Source organism: Leptosomus discolor, chromosome 22 (assembly GCF_034619465.1).
Source record: "Leptosomus discolor isolate bLepDis1 chromosome 22, bLepDis1.hap2, whole genome shotgun sequence".
NCBI classification, from domain to species: domain Eukaryota; kingdom Metazoa; phylum Chordata; class Aves; order Leptosomiformes; family Leptosomidae; genus Leptosomus; species Leptosomus discolor.
Window position 1 is genome coordinate 4,136,474 of NC_141412.1, and position 15,761 is coordinate 4,152,234.

The 15,761-nt window shown below is 43.2% G+C and overlaps 1 protein-coding gene across 1 annotated transcript; it reads left to right on the top strand.

Moving 5' to 3' along the window:
• Positions 1-637: 637 nt before the first annotated feature.
• Positions 638-14,996, top strand: CRTAM (cytotoxic and regulatory T cell molecule). Its single transcript, XM_086476950.1, has 11 exons — positions 638-686; positions 3,967-4,113; positions 6,846-6,998; positions 7,213-7,344; positions 10,377-10,547; positions 11,122-11,184; positions 11,585-11,704; positions 13,040-13,144; positions 13,546-13,692; positions 14,073-14,156; positions 14,869-14,996. The coding sequence occupies exons 1-11, from the start codon at positions 638-640 to the stop codon at positions 14,994-14,996; spliced, it is 1,299 nt and encodes a 432-aa protein (XP_086333076.1).
• Positions 14,997-15,761: the final 765 nt, after the last annotated feature.

Genomic DNA, 15,761 nt, shown 5'->3' on the forward strand with positions numbered 1-15,761 from the left:
TTTGCCAGGATCCCTGCAAGCAGAGCAAAGCAAACCTCCAGTGCACGGCGTGGTACAAGATGCAGAGTGATGCCAGGCAATTTTTCCAGGGATTTAAACGGCACGCCTAGGTTTTCAAGCAACATTGCCAATTACTGCACTACAGCAGTACTGCACTACCGCACACAGCAGTGTCCACCAAATAAGCTCTGCCTTCCTGGGTGCCTCCCCATCTTGGGGAATTAAATCCTGCACACAGTGCACTTGTAGGATCACTGCAGCAGGGGTCCCCAGCGGGCTTACCCCAGGCCCGCGTTTCTCTTAACCTTTACCATGAACATCTCTCCCCCGCACAGACGCTGAGCGAGACGGAGCTGAAGGAGGTGCAAGGTGAAGTGCCCCCAGTCCTGCTGCCCACCAGTTTCATTTGAGCGACCTGTGAGGTCACCAATTTCTCAGCAGTCGCCAACACATCGGAAATGTGAGACGGGGCGAGAAGAGAGTGGTGGAACAGCAGAGAGAAGGAAAGGAGGCAGAGACCCCAGCAGTGATGAAGTCATGGTAAATCTGCTCCCCCTGTGCTGAAAAGGGACCTGCTGCACAGCGGCCCCAGCAGAGAGAGGAAGCCAGCACAGACTGCCTGCGCCCACACGGCAGCATGGCTTTCACCAGGGTGCTACACATGACGGCTCTGTTCCTGCTGCAAGGTAAGCAATACACCTTGTCTTGCATGATCTCCTCTTCGCAAGCAGGCCAGCTTGGAGAACTCGATTTCCAGAGTTTCAGCACGTCGTGTGCAAGGCAGCTTTGCTGTTGTTTTTTTTCTGGTTGACAATGCTGTATTGTCACCCAGTTTCCAAAGCACTCTGGTGCTGAATTCCAGCTGACTACTAAACCCAGTATTGATGAGACCAATTCATCTCCTAGCGGCTGGCAGAATGCTCAAGATGGCAAAGTGTGGGAAATTGAAAGATTCTCCCTTAAATTTGGACAACAGACTGCTGCTTAGTTTCCACAGCTTGGATATCAGTGTATGCCTTTGTTCATGGTGTTGTGTAAAAAGAGGCTAATAGAAGAAGTCAGAATAATTTAGAAAGCATTTGAAAATGAAAAGCACTGTAAATGCACAATCTGCTTACTCCTACTACAGCATGTAGCTTATACCTACCTTGCTGGTCTCCTGTCTTTCATACTCAAGAGAGTATGAGAGATTCATATTTAACCATGTCAAATATGGAAAGATTTAAGTAAGGAAAGCAGCAAGACAGTTACCTACAGCTCAGGATTCTTGCAGGCTTCACTCCTGGCCTTTGCAGGAGGAATGCATGCATAAGCCTGGTCCTGGCTGAAGCAACAGTCCCTCTCCCTTCTTAACAAATGCTGGAGCAGAAACCATAGCAATGCTATTGCTGACGCTTTGCTAATACTCTCACGCACAAAGGGGTTGTTAACAGAGGCCGCATCCACTCTCAGTGTCTAAACAGCAACAAAACATACTGTAATACTATATGATTATGATATTTTATTACTATTGATTGGGTTTAACAGAAGCCAGGCCTTAAGGAGCTGTCAGTTATACCTTAGCTGAACCAGCACTTGCAGTGCCCTTTAGACTTGCTCCAAATCAGCAGCTTTCACTCTGTTTCAGTGTACAACCCCTCTTCCCCCAATACTGCCACAGACTCCTGCATGATGAATTTGTACCTGCTGACAATGACTGGCTGTTCTTGGCTATCAGAATTAATTCAGACTCTTATTCACAGGTCAGCAGCCACAGCTCAAAAATAACTCATTAAACAGTACATCTCTATAGGCTACAGTTTTAAAGATAATTCTGAAATGATGCATCGAGTGCGTATCACCACAGCAAGTTCTCTGTGCGCTTTGCTGATGGCCAAAGTAATAGCAACCAGAGGCATAAACCATTCTGCTCAGTCGCATCCTGCAATTTCTAGCAAGAAATTATTGCCCTTTCTTGCCAAGAAGGTGGATATATCACCATACTACATGCCAGACTGATTCTTCCAGGTAGCCAGGGCAACAGGGATCCACATGGTACAAGAACCGTTGTCCTCTGGAGCTGGCACAGGACCATCTCCCGCACCCCAGTGACTGTACCATGGTGGGCTACAGTGGTTTGAAGACCACAGCCTATACAAGTAAGGAAATTTGACCTCTGACTTACAGTCTGAATGAAACCATGGTCTCTCACAGAAATTACGTATATGTTGTGTTCTGGGAGCTACTTTTTCCTGTTTTAGAAAAGCAAGCAACACCCCCAACCAGCCTTTTCTTGTTCAGTCTTGCTGCTTTTACCTCAAAAGGTGTGACTCGAAAGACCACACACTGCTGTTAGCAACAGGAAACCGTCACTATGAAAAAGTGCAAAAGGGCCCTGTGGAAAACCACAGACAAGGCCCTCTCTGCTACCTTAACAACATGCACCTCCTGACACAGGTCTCCACAAGTGGAACCCACGCAAGTAGGTTTTCCTTTTCTACTGCTCCTCTGCAAATGACTCCCACGTGGCAAAAGCCCTGAGAAACCAGCTGAGACACTAACCCTAGGAAATGGAGGTGGAATCAAGAGGAAATATAAGCCAAAGGCACCGATGTGCTGTATGTGATAGTAAACCCGTTACAGCCACTCTAAGATCAACAGGGCTTCACCGGTGTACAGTGATTCAGTCAAACTCAGCCTATGGTGTCTCCTGGCACCGTGCAGTAAGGACAGACAGCAGATCTGTATCGTACCATTTCTCCTTAGCTAAAGTAGCATACATCATACCTACAAATTCAGAAGTAAAAATATTGAGGTATTACAAGGAAATCTACCGGCTTATAGACTCCAAAGATTAGATAGTGAAGAAAGAGGAAAGATCTATGGTGTATTTGCTATTTGCGAAGTCCCAAGCTACATCACTGATCGTTTTCTCATGCCACCTCTGGCCCAGAAAATATCACATGTGCTCAACTCAAGGGTAAGGCATCGCAACGGATCCCGATGAGAAAATACTGTCTTACAGCGAGACAAGTCCTTCCTCTGATTTCAGTGATAAAAGATCAGGTACAGCAAGAATGCCCTACGATAGTTTCTTTTCTGGTGTATTTTAAAATGTTTTCAAGAAAATGAAAAGCTTTCCTGAAGCCCAGAAAGATTAATTTCCCCAAACCACAGTGTTCATGTGTGCAGTAGGAACTTGCAGCAGGCAGCTACCTGGAAAATAAAATCAAAACTCACAAAACAGGAATGAAAAACAAAACCTTCTTACTGCCTATTTACTTAACTCTGACCCAGGCACTGCTGTTAGTAATTTCTCAAGGGCATGCTTTTTTCTCAGAAAGGCAATTTATTCCAGGTCATCAAATATTTTCACAAAGTATCTTAGAATGTCTGGAGAGAAAACCACTTTACTACCCATCTGTAAAATGAACTGGGAGTAGAGAGAATGAAATTTAATTTTAGTAACCTCTACCAGGCCAGGTTTGTGGATTCTATCTTCAAAAGAAGTCTCAAAGTCAGTTCAAACCAGTTGCAGCATTACAATTCCTGAATAAAAAAAAGCCTGAAACTTCAGAGGTGCTGATCATTCACTACTCAGTCACATTCGCTTGCAAATCAGGTTCAACCGCTCCAGACCAGAACATGGAATAATAAAAATTAATGTTTGTGTTAACATACAGGGAGAATGTGCATTAAATGGGTCTGCTACCAACCTGCATTGACTCATGTGGAATAATGTTTAATAACTAAATCTGGCTGGGCTAGCAGGTCAAGATCACAAAACTTTGACACAAGTTTTACCCAGTGACTGTGATGACCTATCTGTGGTTTATTTATATCAGTACAATCATATTGGCAGGTTTCCTAAAGTAGAAAAACCTTTACACCCTTGAGAAAAGGAAAGTTGACATATTACTCTGTGCGAAACACTGTCGCTTTACTTCATGTCACAATACTTTTTTTTTCCCCTCTCATCTCTGGCAGGGGATTTTCCAAGTGCTGGCAGTGAGACCATAACTCTAAAGGAAGGAGAGGACCTAAACCTCCACTGCACCCTCAGCAGCCACGACAGTTCTGCCCGGCAGTGGTTAAACCCTCACGGATTTGCCATTTTTCTCAACACCCAGCGGGGTAAGTGTGAAAACTGAATGCATCACTTTCCACATGAGGCTGGAGGGTCACTCAGAAGTGGGCTTTCCCAATTCCAACCCATGGCCAGTTTGACTCACTTGCTACCCAACCGCTCAAGATGGTTTTATATTCAACCCCTTTCTGGCAGGAAACTGATGAAATGGAAACCCTCACAGGAGTGGTCTGGCACTAGAGCTTTTAGTAACAAACTGTCATTAACACCAGCACGAAGAGATTAGCACAAAAACACACTCTTGACTTACAAGAGAGACAGGAGTGGATGTGCCTGAAAGCCCTGAGTACTCTTCTACTCGTCATGGAATTCAATGTAGTGCATCAAGAGGAAAATTTTAGAAAACAAGCACTGATTTCTAACATGTGCTGACAAAGCCAAAGTTACAATCACTGTGTTCTCTTCCACTCTCTACACCTAATATATCTCTGTCCTTATCTCTCCTCCTGCTGGTCAAAACCCAACAGCTCTGCAAGATGAAGACTGCCTTGTTCTTCCCCATTTGTACAGTACCTAGTCATCAGCCCTGCTTGTCAAAGCCTTTAGGCTTTAACGATGATAATGACTGGGTTTTATGCAAATGACATTGGGTACCCAACTCCTCCTGAAACAGCCCAGGAACTGAGGGTCCTGTTCAGGTGCTCTGGGAATCCCAGACATCAGATCTTGCCAACCACAAACCAGCCTACTAACATCTCCTGCAAATATTGCCAATATTTATAAATGGATAATGTCATGAGTAACTGTTGCTCCTATTTATTCACTTATAAAAGCAAGTGGGATGAGTGTTCATTAGCAATTTTAAATGACTCACACATGTATTAGGAACTGTTTTCCTGTGGAATCCAGGATCCCAGGTTCAGTACTCTCAGAATAATGCATACGAAACATTAGATTCAAATGGGATCAAAAATACTCGGTGATGAGCCACTGACAGTTAATCAGTATGGGAAACAGGGCTACTGCAACCCTCCCTGTGCTGCTTTGACATCCAGGCTTCCAAAAGCCACAGCAGGCTACGGCGGGAGCTCCTCTTCCCTGTCTGTTAGTCCAGTCATGCAGGTGAGAACTGCAAGACCTAGGAGGAAATTACCTGTCCATCAGTTATCTCTATTTTTGATACATATGTATGTTGTCAGTATTTTACACCATAGAGGTAGGCAAGAGTAGCAAGAATTCCTTCATTTATGCAAGTTCTCTACAGCCCTGGCTATGGCCACAAACACTTTCTTTCTATACAAACCATTTCGGACTGAGACAGTTTATGCTGCCCATATCCAGTTTTAAACATCTCCATCTTTTAACAGCTTTAGCCCTTTTGATGCTTAAAGTTTTTCTGAGTTGACACAGCAATTTAATAAAGTTAGAGAAAGAACATACCCACTGGTATCTATAGAAGCAGACTCTAACCCAACTGAACAAAACAGTATCTGTCTTAAATCAACTGGGGATTCAACCCATAGTTTCAACATCCCACTATTATCCTTCTGTAAGACACATGATATAACATCCACAAGGACTAGAATTCGCAAAGCGTTTGCATCCTTGAGTAGTCAGACACACTGATTATTTTTCTTTTGTAACACAAAAGAAAACACTCCTCATTTAGAGAGAAACCAAACTTTACACTGCACATGGACATTTTCATTTTTTATTCTGAATCACCACTGTGAATCTCTGTTACATTGCTTCTCCAATAAACCACTTTTTGAATCAGTTCCCTCCAGTCTCATTGTAGTTAAAAGTATGACAAGCTAGCTACAAGTCTCAAATCATGGTGATTTCAAAATCCTTTAACATTTAATCACTTCTATATATTATAGTACTGCTGTGATTTTCTCTCAACTCTGTACTTTTACAATATCCCAGCTAAAAAAATTAAAAATAAAAATGTAGGTTTTGAGGTCTTTTTCTCCCTAATGACTGGTACACATCCCCAGTTTCAGTTCAATTTAAGGGCAGAAAGTTACGCTTTCTGTGCTGCGATTGTGGGAAAAGTCCATGTGACTTGCTGGCCTGACCCCAAGGACTCCCACGGGTCATCCAGCAGAAAGAATGAAGTAAAGACTAGAAAGTTGAGAAAAAGGGGACTGTACAGCAGAGTATAGATATCCTAGGAGATGGTCTCATTAAAATCAAGGTAGTTAGACAAGGATAGGAGAAGCAAAACGGCCAATTAATAAGCAGTTAATAAAGAGGTGTGTCCTGACCATAGTGCTCATTTATATTCAGAAAATACACCCAAAGACGGGAAGTGATTTTTTCGAGGCCAAATAAAGGCTTGGGGAATGGAGAACAGAAAGGTCTTCAGTTCATGCATCTATGCTCTATATTCAAAGGTCACATTACTTTTCTGACCACATATCATGTCCTCACAACCCAATGTTTGCTTATACTTATCCACCTAAATACTTAACCCAACTTGCTGTAATAATCTGGGAACCCAAGAGTAAGATCCCTTGAAAATAAAAGCAAGAAAAAACATGTCATTTTCCCCACTGGCAGCACACACATCCCCTTCTTCAGTTTACTGCTGCCTCTGTACTAGCACAGCACCAGCTAGGAATGCTTTGTGCTGGAACTGCTCCCTTATGTCAAGTGTTGATGAATTAAAAGAATGCAATAAAAAAACCCTATCCTCATTCATTACTGCTTTGATTATCTGTCTTCCTCTTATGTAGCAACACACATATCATGCTGGGTTTTATTTTCCTTACAGCTTTAAGAGATCAGAGGTACAAACTTATCCATTATTCAAAGGATGAATTATCCATCCAACTGTCTAACGTAACAGTGCACGATGAAGGCGTATATAAGTGCTTCTACTATGGCATCCCGTTCAAAAGCAAGAGCAAGACTGTGGAGGTATTAGGTAAGCTCCTTCACCTGCTTTGTTCTAGAGGAGCAGAACAACAGACCCAGCTCCTCAACACCAGGCCTGCATTTTTGCATGCAGCTGTATGGTGCTTAACACAACATAATCCTGGTCTTTGTTCAGTCCCCCCCAAATAGTACTATGTATGCAGCCATTCACAAAAATGAGTAGAAAGATGTACTATAACTGATTCTAAATCTTATTGCTGCAGCTGCACCTTCTAATCCAGTACTGGAAGTATCCCAAGACGCAAAAAGAAGCATTACACTGTCTTGCTATACTCAAGGATGTAAACCACAGCCCCAGATTACCTGGCTGTTGGACAACAGGATAGAGCTCCTTGGTAAGTTTTAAAGGATCAGAGACTGAGTACTAACAATTTCTTCCGATCAGCCTTGGGCATGTTCAAAAATATTGGAGGGTGAAACACCTTCTGCAACACATCAGATGGGACTACAACTCATCCTCCACTTGTTTAGTACAACTTAGCACCCATGGCGCAGATCTGGAGAAAAGTCAGCACTGAGTTCCAGTGTTTGTGCAAGGGAGAGGGCTCATCTGCTTTGCTCACATTCAGTGCAAAGCGACACCACTTGGCACCAAAACCCCTCGAGAGCCTGGAGTGAAATTCCATCGAAACAAAATGAAACAAAAACTCTGGAGGCAGAACTATCAAAGCCCTAGTATAAAATCATTTAACAAATCCATTATAACTATTTCCATGTTGTAACTGGTAGCCAGATTTTCCTCAGCTTTGCTGAGCAGCTCACACACATACACCAGTAGGCTTTCTCTCATTAATCTGTCCAGGCAGCTCACTAGCAGAAGCCAGAAAAGAGCTCAGGAAACACAGCCCACAACACCCCACAACACTCCCCCCCAGTAAGAGATCTGCACATGTCTGGGTGGACACACGTGAGAAGGAACAGAGCTGCCACATAGCTCAATTTAACTTGTGTACTATATAAATATCTGCTTTGAAGGCCATGTTCTAATAATAACTACCTTATTAGCTGTAACTGTAGCACAGTGGAGAGGAAATGCAGGTCTGTATCAAAGCATGAGGAAAATACCCATAGATGCAAATGTATTTTCCTTTACATATCAACAAGCTCTTATTTGTATTTTGCATCGTCAAGCAATGTGTTCAAAGCCTAGCCTCCCCCCAAAATGGCTTTTTTAACTAAGAGCTCTAGAAAACAGAGAAGTGTGCTGGCCTGAATATAACTAGAAATCAAGATTAAATAAAAAAAATGCAGGCTGCCAGATACACAGGCATTAATGCCAACATCTAAAGCCCTATGCTTAAAGAAATCGCACTTGGGAAGCGGCACAGCTATTAAGGGAGCCACATGAAAGCCAGGGCAGAGAGCTACATGCAAGTGCAGGGGGGAAGATGCTCCTGGAGCAGCAGATGACCCTTGGAAAAGCAGGTTCTGAACTCCTGCACGTGTTTGGGAAGAGCTGGCTGCATGTGACTCTAAGGGCTGGGGGCAACACCAGCTGTGAAGTTACGAAGAGCTCAGAGAAGCAGTATGTCACCTCTAAGTTCATACAGACTTGTTTTCCCAGTATTCTTTCTAAAAACAGAGGTTTCCTTAAACTTAGAACAACCTCAGTTCAGGCTTGATGAAGTATGCTTTTGGTAACATCACAACACAGGCACTAAACACCTCCCACAACACACAAAGCCAGCGACATCTTTCTCCACTTATTTTAGCAAAAACCTACACTTACCTTTGCCTCCTCCTTGCCTTTGTAGCAGTGACCCGCCAGCCATCAGAGCAGGCTGCAGCCGGGAGGAGCCTGACATTTCACTTCCACCCCACAGGGACCTGGGAACACCATTGAGCAGCACTGGGCCTGGGCTGGCTTCAGCTGGGCTGGTTTTCGGGGGAACGAATATTTGTGTGCAGGGGTGCTGATTTCACCGTGCAGCCTGCTTATGGCAGGCGCGAATTAAAATGTTTCCTAGGAAAAAATAGCTGTCCTAATCCACAGCTTATCAAATTTTCTGCATGTGCTTTTTTGAAGGTGAATGTCTTTGAGTAACACTCCTTCCTCCCCTTTCCATTCTCAGCTTTAATCACTTACTGCAAATGTTTACACTAATCAGAAAATAGCTAATATATCTTAATTACTGGCAGCACCTCAGTTCCACCAGGGCTCAGCAGGGGCGAACCAGCTGTAATTACTGAGCTGTTGCTGACAAAGAGTATTTCCTTCCTAGCAAAACCACTTTGAAATCCCTTTGAGCTCTGACATGACCTTGCTGGGGATGCAAAAGCTTCTGAGTATCTGAGAAAATACTGGTCTATGTGATACGGCAAGTTATCTGTAAAGGCTAATTTGGAAACAAGGAATTTCTTCCATTTAAGAAATAAGGGTGTTACCAAGGGTAATAGATCAAAAGAAAGCATTAGTTTGTTTCCAGAGAACCTCTACATCATAAACAGACAGTAGAAATTATTGTGCCACCATGGGCATTTAAGCTAAACACCTGAAAAAAACTCCCTCTCCACCAGAGCTATTCAAACACGTCTCTTTGTGTCACATGAAATATACCTTTATTTTCCCATATCATATAAATGAATAAAAGCCAGTACTACCTAGAAGACTAGGAACTACATCAGACAAGTTACATGGCTCTCCCTAATTCATTATGGCAAGGCAATTAATCTTTGTACTTAACTTCCCCCAGCTGCAAAAGGGGAAGAGTCAGAACTGCGTTGTAGGGGTGATGGAGCGCTTGCACAGGATTTCATAGAGCTATATAAATGTTTATTTATTACAAATTTAAACATTGCACATCAATATTTACTCTGCATATTTATCCATATGCACAAATATTGCACAAGTTCTTTTTACGTCCACAGCTATTAAGACACAAATTCAGTGCCCTTGGATATCAAATAGCAGAATCAGAACTTTTCCAGATCTCAGCCATGCTGCAAAACAGCAGGCCCTTGCCCTGAGGCTCCCCACCGTGGGCCATGCATGGCTGTGGCACACAGCAAAGTGATCTATTCCGTTCAGTAAGGACCAAAAATGCCGGTGGGTGGTTGGACATTTCCCTGCGGTCCTGCAGGGTGCTGCAGGGGAATTTCCCCACATGAGTCTTGAAACCAAGCAGAGGCTTTGTGCTGAGCGCAGGAGGTGCAGTGAGGTCTGCACTTAAACAACTGTGGAGGAAGAAAACATGACCTTGCTGCCTTTGGGCTCCCAAGTAATCCATTTACATAATAAACCACTTTTGCACAGTAATCGGATGTCGCTTTAGCCCAACAAAGTGATGGAGATTGTGCCTGGAAGGTTTTTCATTAAATTGCTCTTGACTAGAAAGCACTTAAATGCTTTCTTCCAATGGGTGTACAGGTGACACTAAGCACAAGTTAGAAGCTGATGGGAAGAAATGGACCACAACCAGCACGCTGACAGTCCTTGCCTATGGGTCCAATTCAACAGCCAGCTGCATCATTCACCACCAAGCACTAAGAGAAGAGAAGCTGATGGCGTCTCTCCGGTTTGAGGAACTCCCTAGGACAGGTACTGCAGGCTTCTTCAGCAGTAGCTATCCCATTTCACCACTCTGAAGTGGTGAAAGTTATGCAGATACGTATGCAAAACTGAAGCCCATAGTCTGCTGCCCCGTGTGTGGAATCTATTTTTAAATGAGAGGGCTACCTGGGGCAAAGGAAGAAATCCAAACCAAGACTTTAGGGCTTTTTCCTGCTTTTTAACTACCTTAAAATTCATTAAACATTAAGCCACAGCATCCCAGGCAGGTCAGTTCGCCAATGCTGCTGCTAGAATTCAAGTGATGTTTGTCCTGAAGCTTTAAAGGTAACTCAAACTTTATGTTCTCAAAAAACTGTGAGCTTTGCATGTCTTCTGCATGTTAGACAGACACATCCACCTGGAAAGCTAGCAGGGTGTAAATGTTGTAAATTAACTCTGAAGCTGCTTGTCTAATAATTCTCAGAGTAGAGTTTGCCTTCCGCCTATTCACTCATCTTTAGGATGGATCTAATTATTCTTACTTTATTCTTCCTTAGATTGCTTGATTCAACAAATATTTATAAAGTGCTCTGAAAGTTCTACTGTTGTTGTTTTTTTTCAGCGACAAAAACAAATCCTGCACTAGAGGTGAACACACATGTCTCTCAGAACAAGCAATCTACAGGTAGGCGTTAACCGCTTGGCCTCTTTTTAATTAACGCACAGGCCAGATAAACACAGCATCTGTCACCAGTTGCCATCAGCACTGAGGGACATTTTGCACAGCCATCAGAACTGCTTTGGTTTTTTCCCCAGTGACCGCAGCAGTGTCAGATCTGAACGGCAGCACAGCCCCTACTCCAAGCTACCCCCAGCATACTGGTAAGGGTTTCACTTCCATTTTTTCCTCATTTCATATCATTAAATATATTCAGAGGACAGGGAAGCTGTAGGACTGTAAGTCTAACCACTGATCAGATAGAGCACCCAAACAATCCAGAGCATGGAGCATACAGGGCAGGTTTTGTTTTTCAAGGATCAGTTCAACGGCAGTGCATTCTGACTTTTGTCTTGTGTTTGGGGAGGGTTTCCTTTAGGATCCGAACAACCAACCGTCCCTTCTGCAGTACCAGAGGATCCGGTAGTTACCAGCTCAGCGTCAACAACAACCCAGCAAAACCTCCAACCAGATGTGACACCTCCTTGTAAGTTTGGGCTTAGTTACGTGAATTTACCAAACCAGGACAGAAATGCTACCGAGAACAGCGTTACATTCCATGTTACAAACAAGCATATGACATAAAACACAGCACTCCTTGCTTGTGCAGGGAGCCCTCAGTTTTCCAGCCATGAAAGCAGATAAAGTCTCTCTCGTTAGATGCAGAAGAACATGAGCTTTTGTAGCAGCAGCCGGACCAGCCGCTGTTGCAGCATGGTGGGAGCCCAGGCTCTCTGGACGGTTGCACTAGGTGGCACTGTGCAACAACAGTTATCTGTGCATATAGCAGGCTGCAGGTTGCAGGTATTGAACTGAGGAGTTGTTCCCAGCAGAATTAAGAGCTCAACAGCCCACGTCGGCTGGCCAAAACCTACCACGGTGGGCACACACACCTGCTTAGTGTCACAGGCCCTGCAGTGAAAAATCAATTGGCTGTTTTAGAAATACATGAACTCTTTGTTTATATTTGTTTAAAAGTGCTACATCAGTGATTACAAACGTCACAGAATGGCTACATCCCGAGAAACTATTCATACATAACATTGATAAACAGACATGGAGAGGGAGTCTGAATCTTTTAACAGGACTTTCACTGGATGTGCTTACATACCTGGTAAGGAAGAAAATATCTTATGAAGTTTTGGTAGACACAGCACACATTATCATTTCAGTTTTACAAATCAAAGTTAATTACACAAGGATATATTGTCTATGTGCGTAAGAAAGTCAGAGCTCACCTCTCTGCGCAGGGTCCAAAGTAACGCCAGCTGCATCAGGAAAGGAAGCATTGGCTGGTTCATTGAGCTACCATGTCCCCAACAGTATGACCTTACATCATCAGACAAGGGTGGCAGTGGCAAAGGACAGGGATTCTCACACAGGGCGACTGCAACACTGTGAACTATGAAGAAAGTAAAAGAGCGGTTAGGGATATGAATACCAAAACAATTATCTGCTTTAAGGAAAAGGATACATGGTCATTCCTGGTTTTGCAAGCAAGAGAAGCAAATTGATGGACAGACAGAGCCCCCAAATAACCAAAGGGTCAAAGCTCAGCTTTGTTTTAATTTGGCTGTAAATGGGAGCCATTGAGTTCAACAACGTGTAAGAGACTCTTGAGGATTTTCAGTTCATAAAGCTTAGCTGGTCTTCAGATTAAAATAAAATACAGCATTAAGGAAGTGAACACAGAGCTTTAAGTCAAGGGCTCCAGAAGTCCCTTTCTGCTACAGTACCAGGTGCCCTGGGCTTCAAAGCTGCTGGGGAAATACACATTTCTTTGCCCTTCAGAGTAATATTGCTCTTTTTTCCATTCCTCCAGGGACTGAAACAGCGTTCAATGGCAATGTCACAGAAGAGGAGATTTCCAGGACAGAAGCCCCACTGCCAAGTGACAATGTAACTGAGATTTCCATCATCACCTTCGGTACGAACTCTTTAATGACAGCTTCCAAACATGCTTTCTTACACAAAGCTGGTTCTCTCTGACCACATATCCGCCTCCAAACCTTTTGTCAGTACACTAGGGTAAATGCTGGCTTGCAATCTTGAGACCACAGAAACACAACCATTTTTATCTGTTTTGTTTATAAAAAAAAAAAAACATTTTACTCTTTGTTGTGCTAGAGCACAAGTCCACTGATCTCAGTCAGTTTTTCTTGCTCATACAAGAAGAAAAAATTTGCCCTCACATCCTAAAAGTAAGTCCTATAAGGTGACTTCTGCTCTCCCACTTCATCTGTCCTAGTCCAGGATATCATGTCTTGATTAACAGAGACTCACAGGAAGCTATTTAACAACACAAACATACATCTGCCTCTTTTACAGACCAAGATCTGAAATCTGAAGGCATCAAAAAGAAGGAGAACAATCTCTTGCTGCCAATCTTGGTGGCTGCTCTGATTTTCGCGCTGCTCATCATTGTCCTGCTTTTTATAAGGAAGTTGAAAAAAGCTCATGGAGTGTGGAAGAGAGGTGGGTGGTGGCCCTGTTCGAGCAACTGCTCATGCTGCTTTGTTCAGAGGGCTGGAGAGCTGAGAAGCCTGTTAAGCAGAGATAAGACGCGGCTCCTCAGCCACCGATTAAATGTCCTTCTTCCATGGACAGTGACTGTGACTTGTTGCAAAAAACTGTTGAAGAGTCCCTGTAACTGGCAGCCTCAGGCCACGCTTCAACTGGCAGGAGGTGCCACAAAAGCCGATGAAAATTTTTGTCTTAAGCATATCTCTTAGATGGTCAGGATGACTGAACCCCATTTTGTAACTAGTCTCTCAGGATTTTTATGTTCAAGGCAGAGAGTGAGAAAGAGTCACGGAAAAATCTCATCATCTTAACTACATTTGTTTTCTGCACAGAAAATGATGTTTCAGAGCAGACACTGGAGAGTTATAAATCCAAATCTAATGAAGACAGTCCAGGCCACGAGAAGAATGGATATGGTAAAAAGCTTTAACCAACATAAACTAATTCCTGTTAGAACATTGCTACTGACCACACCCAGAGCAGATTACAGTTGATTTTACTATACAAAGATATTTGCAGACTGCACGTTCTAAACCTGAACATTCTAAACCCAAACCTTTCATGCCTGGAGGTCCACCACCGATATTATAGATTCAGCAAGAGTGTTGCAGAATCATTGCTTTTTATTTGATAGGTTAGACTGGATAATCACAATGGGTTTATCTAGTTTCTATAATCTACTGAAACACTATTTGAAACAATATGTATGTGTATGTAGCAGAAATACTACTATTGTTAAACTGTCCTGAATGGCTCTTATCTGGTTTCACCACCAATAAAACATCGGTGCTCCATCAGTCCTGTCCTCAGTTAGTGACAACAGAACGAGGCAGGTCTGTCAGCCTCCTCAGCTGAGGTATTTCTGCTCCGCACTTGGATTTTTGTCTAAACAGAGGCAGCTTTTGTTTAATAATAAGCCCACATGGGAAAAATTAGGGAACTTTGCCATCTTTCAACATGAGCTTATTGCAGCACCTAAACTGCATTAAAAGAGAGAGTGGCTCATGATTATTGTCAAAATATTTCTAAAACTTTCCTTCTTTTTCAAATATTTTTAAATCAAATATTTAGACCATGCAGGTACACCCCCTTTACAAAATCAGTAACAAATGTGTGTTTATCTTTCAGCTGTCAATCAGAAGTCCAACATGCAATATGTAACAGGATATGTGGAAACAACACAGAAGAATCCAAGAGACAAAAACATTGCAATAAGTGAGAAACTGTTTGGATGTGGAAAGGAAACGGATGTATAGCAATGGCAAGTCTGTACAATGTGCAGAAACACCACTGTTTCCTGGTATTTATATTGCAGCATTCAGGTATCAATGTGATTTCAAGGAGCAGAAGTGCAAACAGCTACCCCCAATCCAAAAGCCAACTGGGACTGCTTAAACAGTGAGACAGGTAGATGGCACGGGTGCTCCTAGACACCTACTAGCAAGGAACACACTGACTTACCTGTAATCCTCAGAGGTTTTAATTAACCACTGTCAGAAATAGATCTCATCGATCCCATCTAGGTCCTATCGGCGATTAGAGTCCTGGCAAGGGAACATGCAGTTAGCCCCGAGAACCACAGGATACGGGGATATTCTTGTAATGCTTCAGCCACCTCCTCTGCAAGCGTGGCACTGAGCAAGAAACGCTGGGACCTGCAAACCGACTGGGACCTGTATTGTCTCATTCTGACCACAAACCTGGACATCCAGCTGTATTTAACCAAGCAAGAAAGCATTCTGATGTCCAAAGTGTTAAAAAAAAATAAGGTTATTCCCCCTTGCTAGGACTTCTGCCTCAATTTCTCACCTGTACAATGGTAACATCACTTGCTGCTGCACAAGACGGCATCAGCACCAGTCTGCAAGGGGCTCTGAAATCAAAACGTTTGAGTGCTACAATTGCACAGTCTCCCACGTCACCTAAGCTTCCAAGGTATTACTGAGAACATGGAAATCTTCAAACGAGGGGTTGGCAAACATGAGGAGGAGGCACGATGATACACATGGAACTCCTCAAAT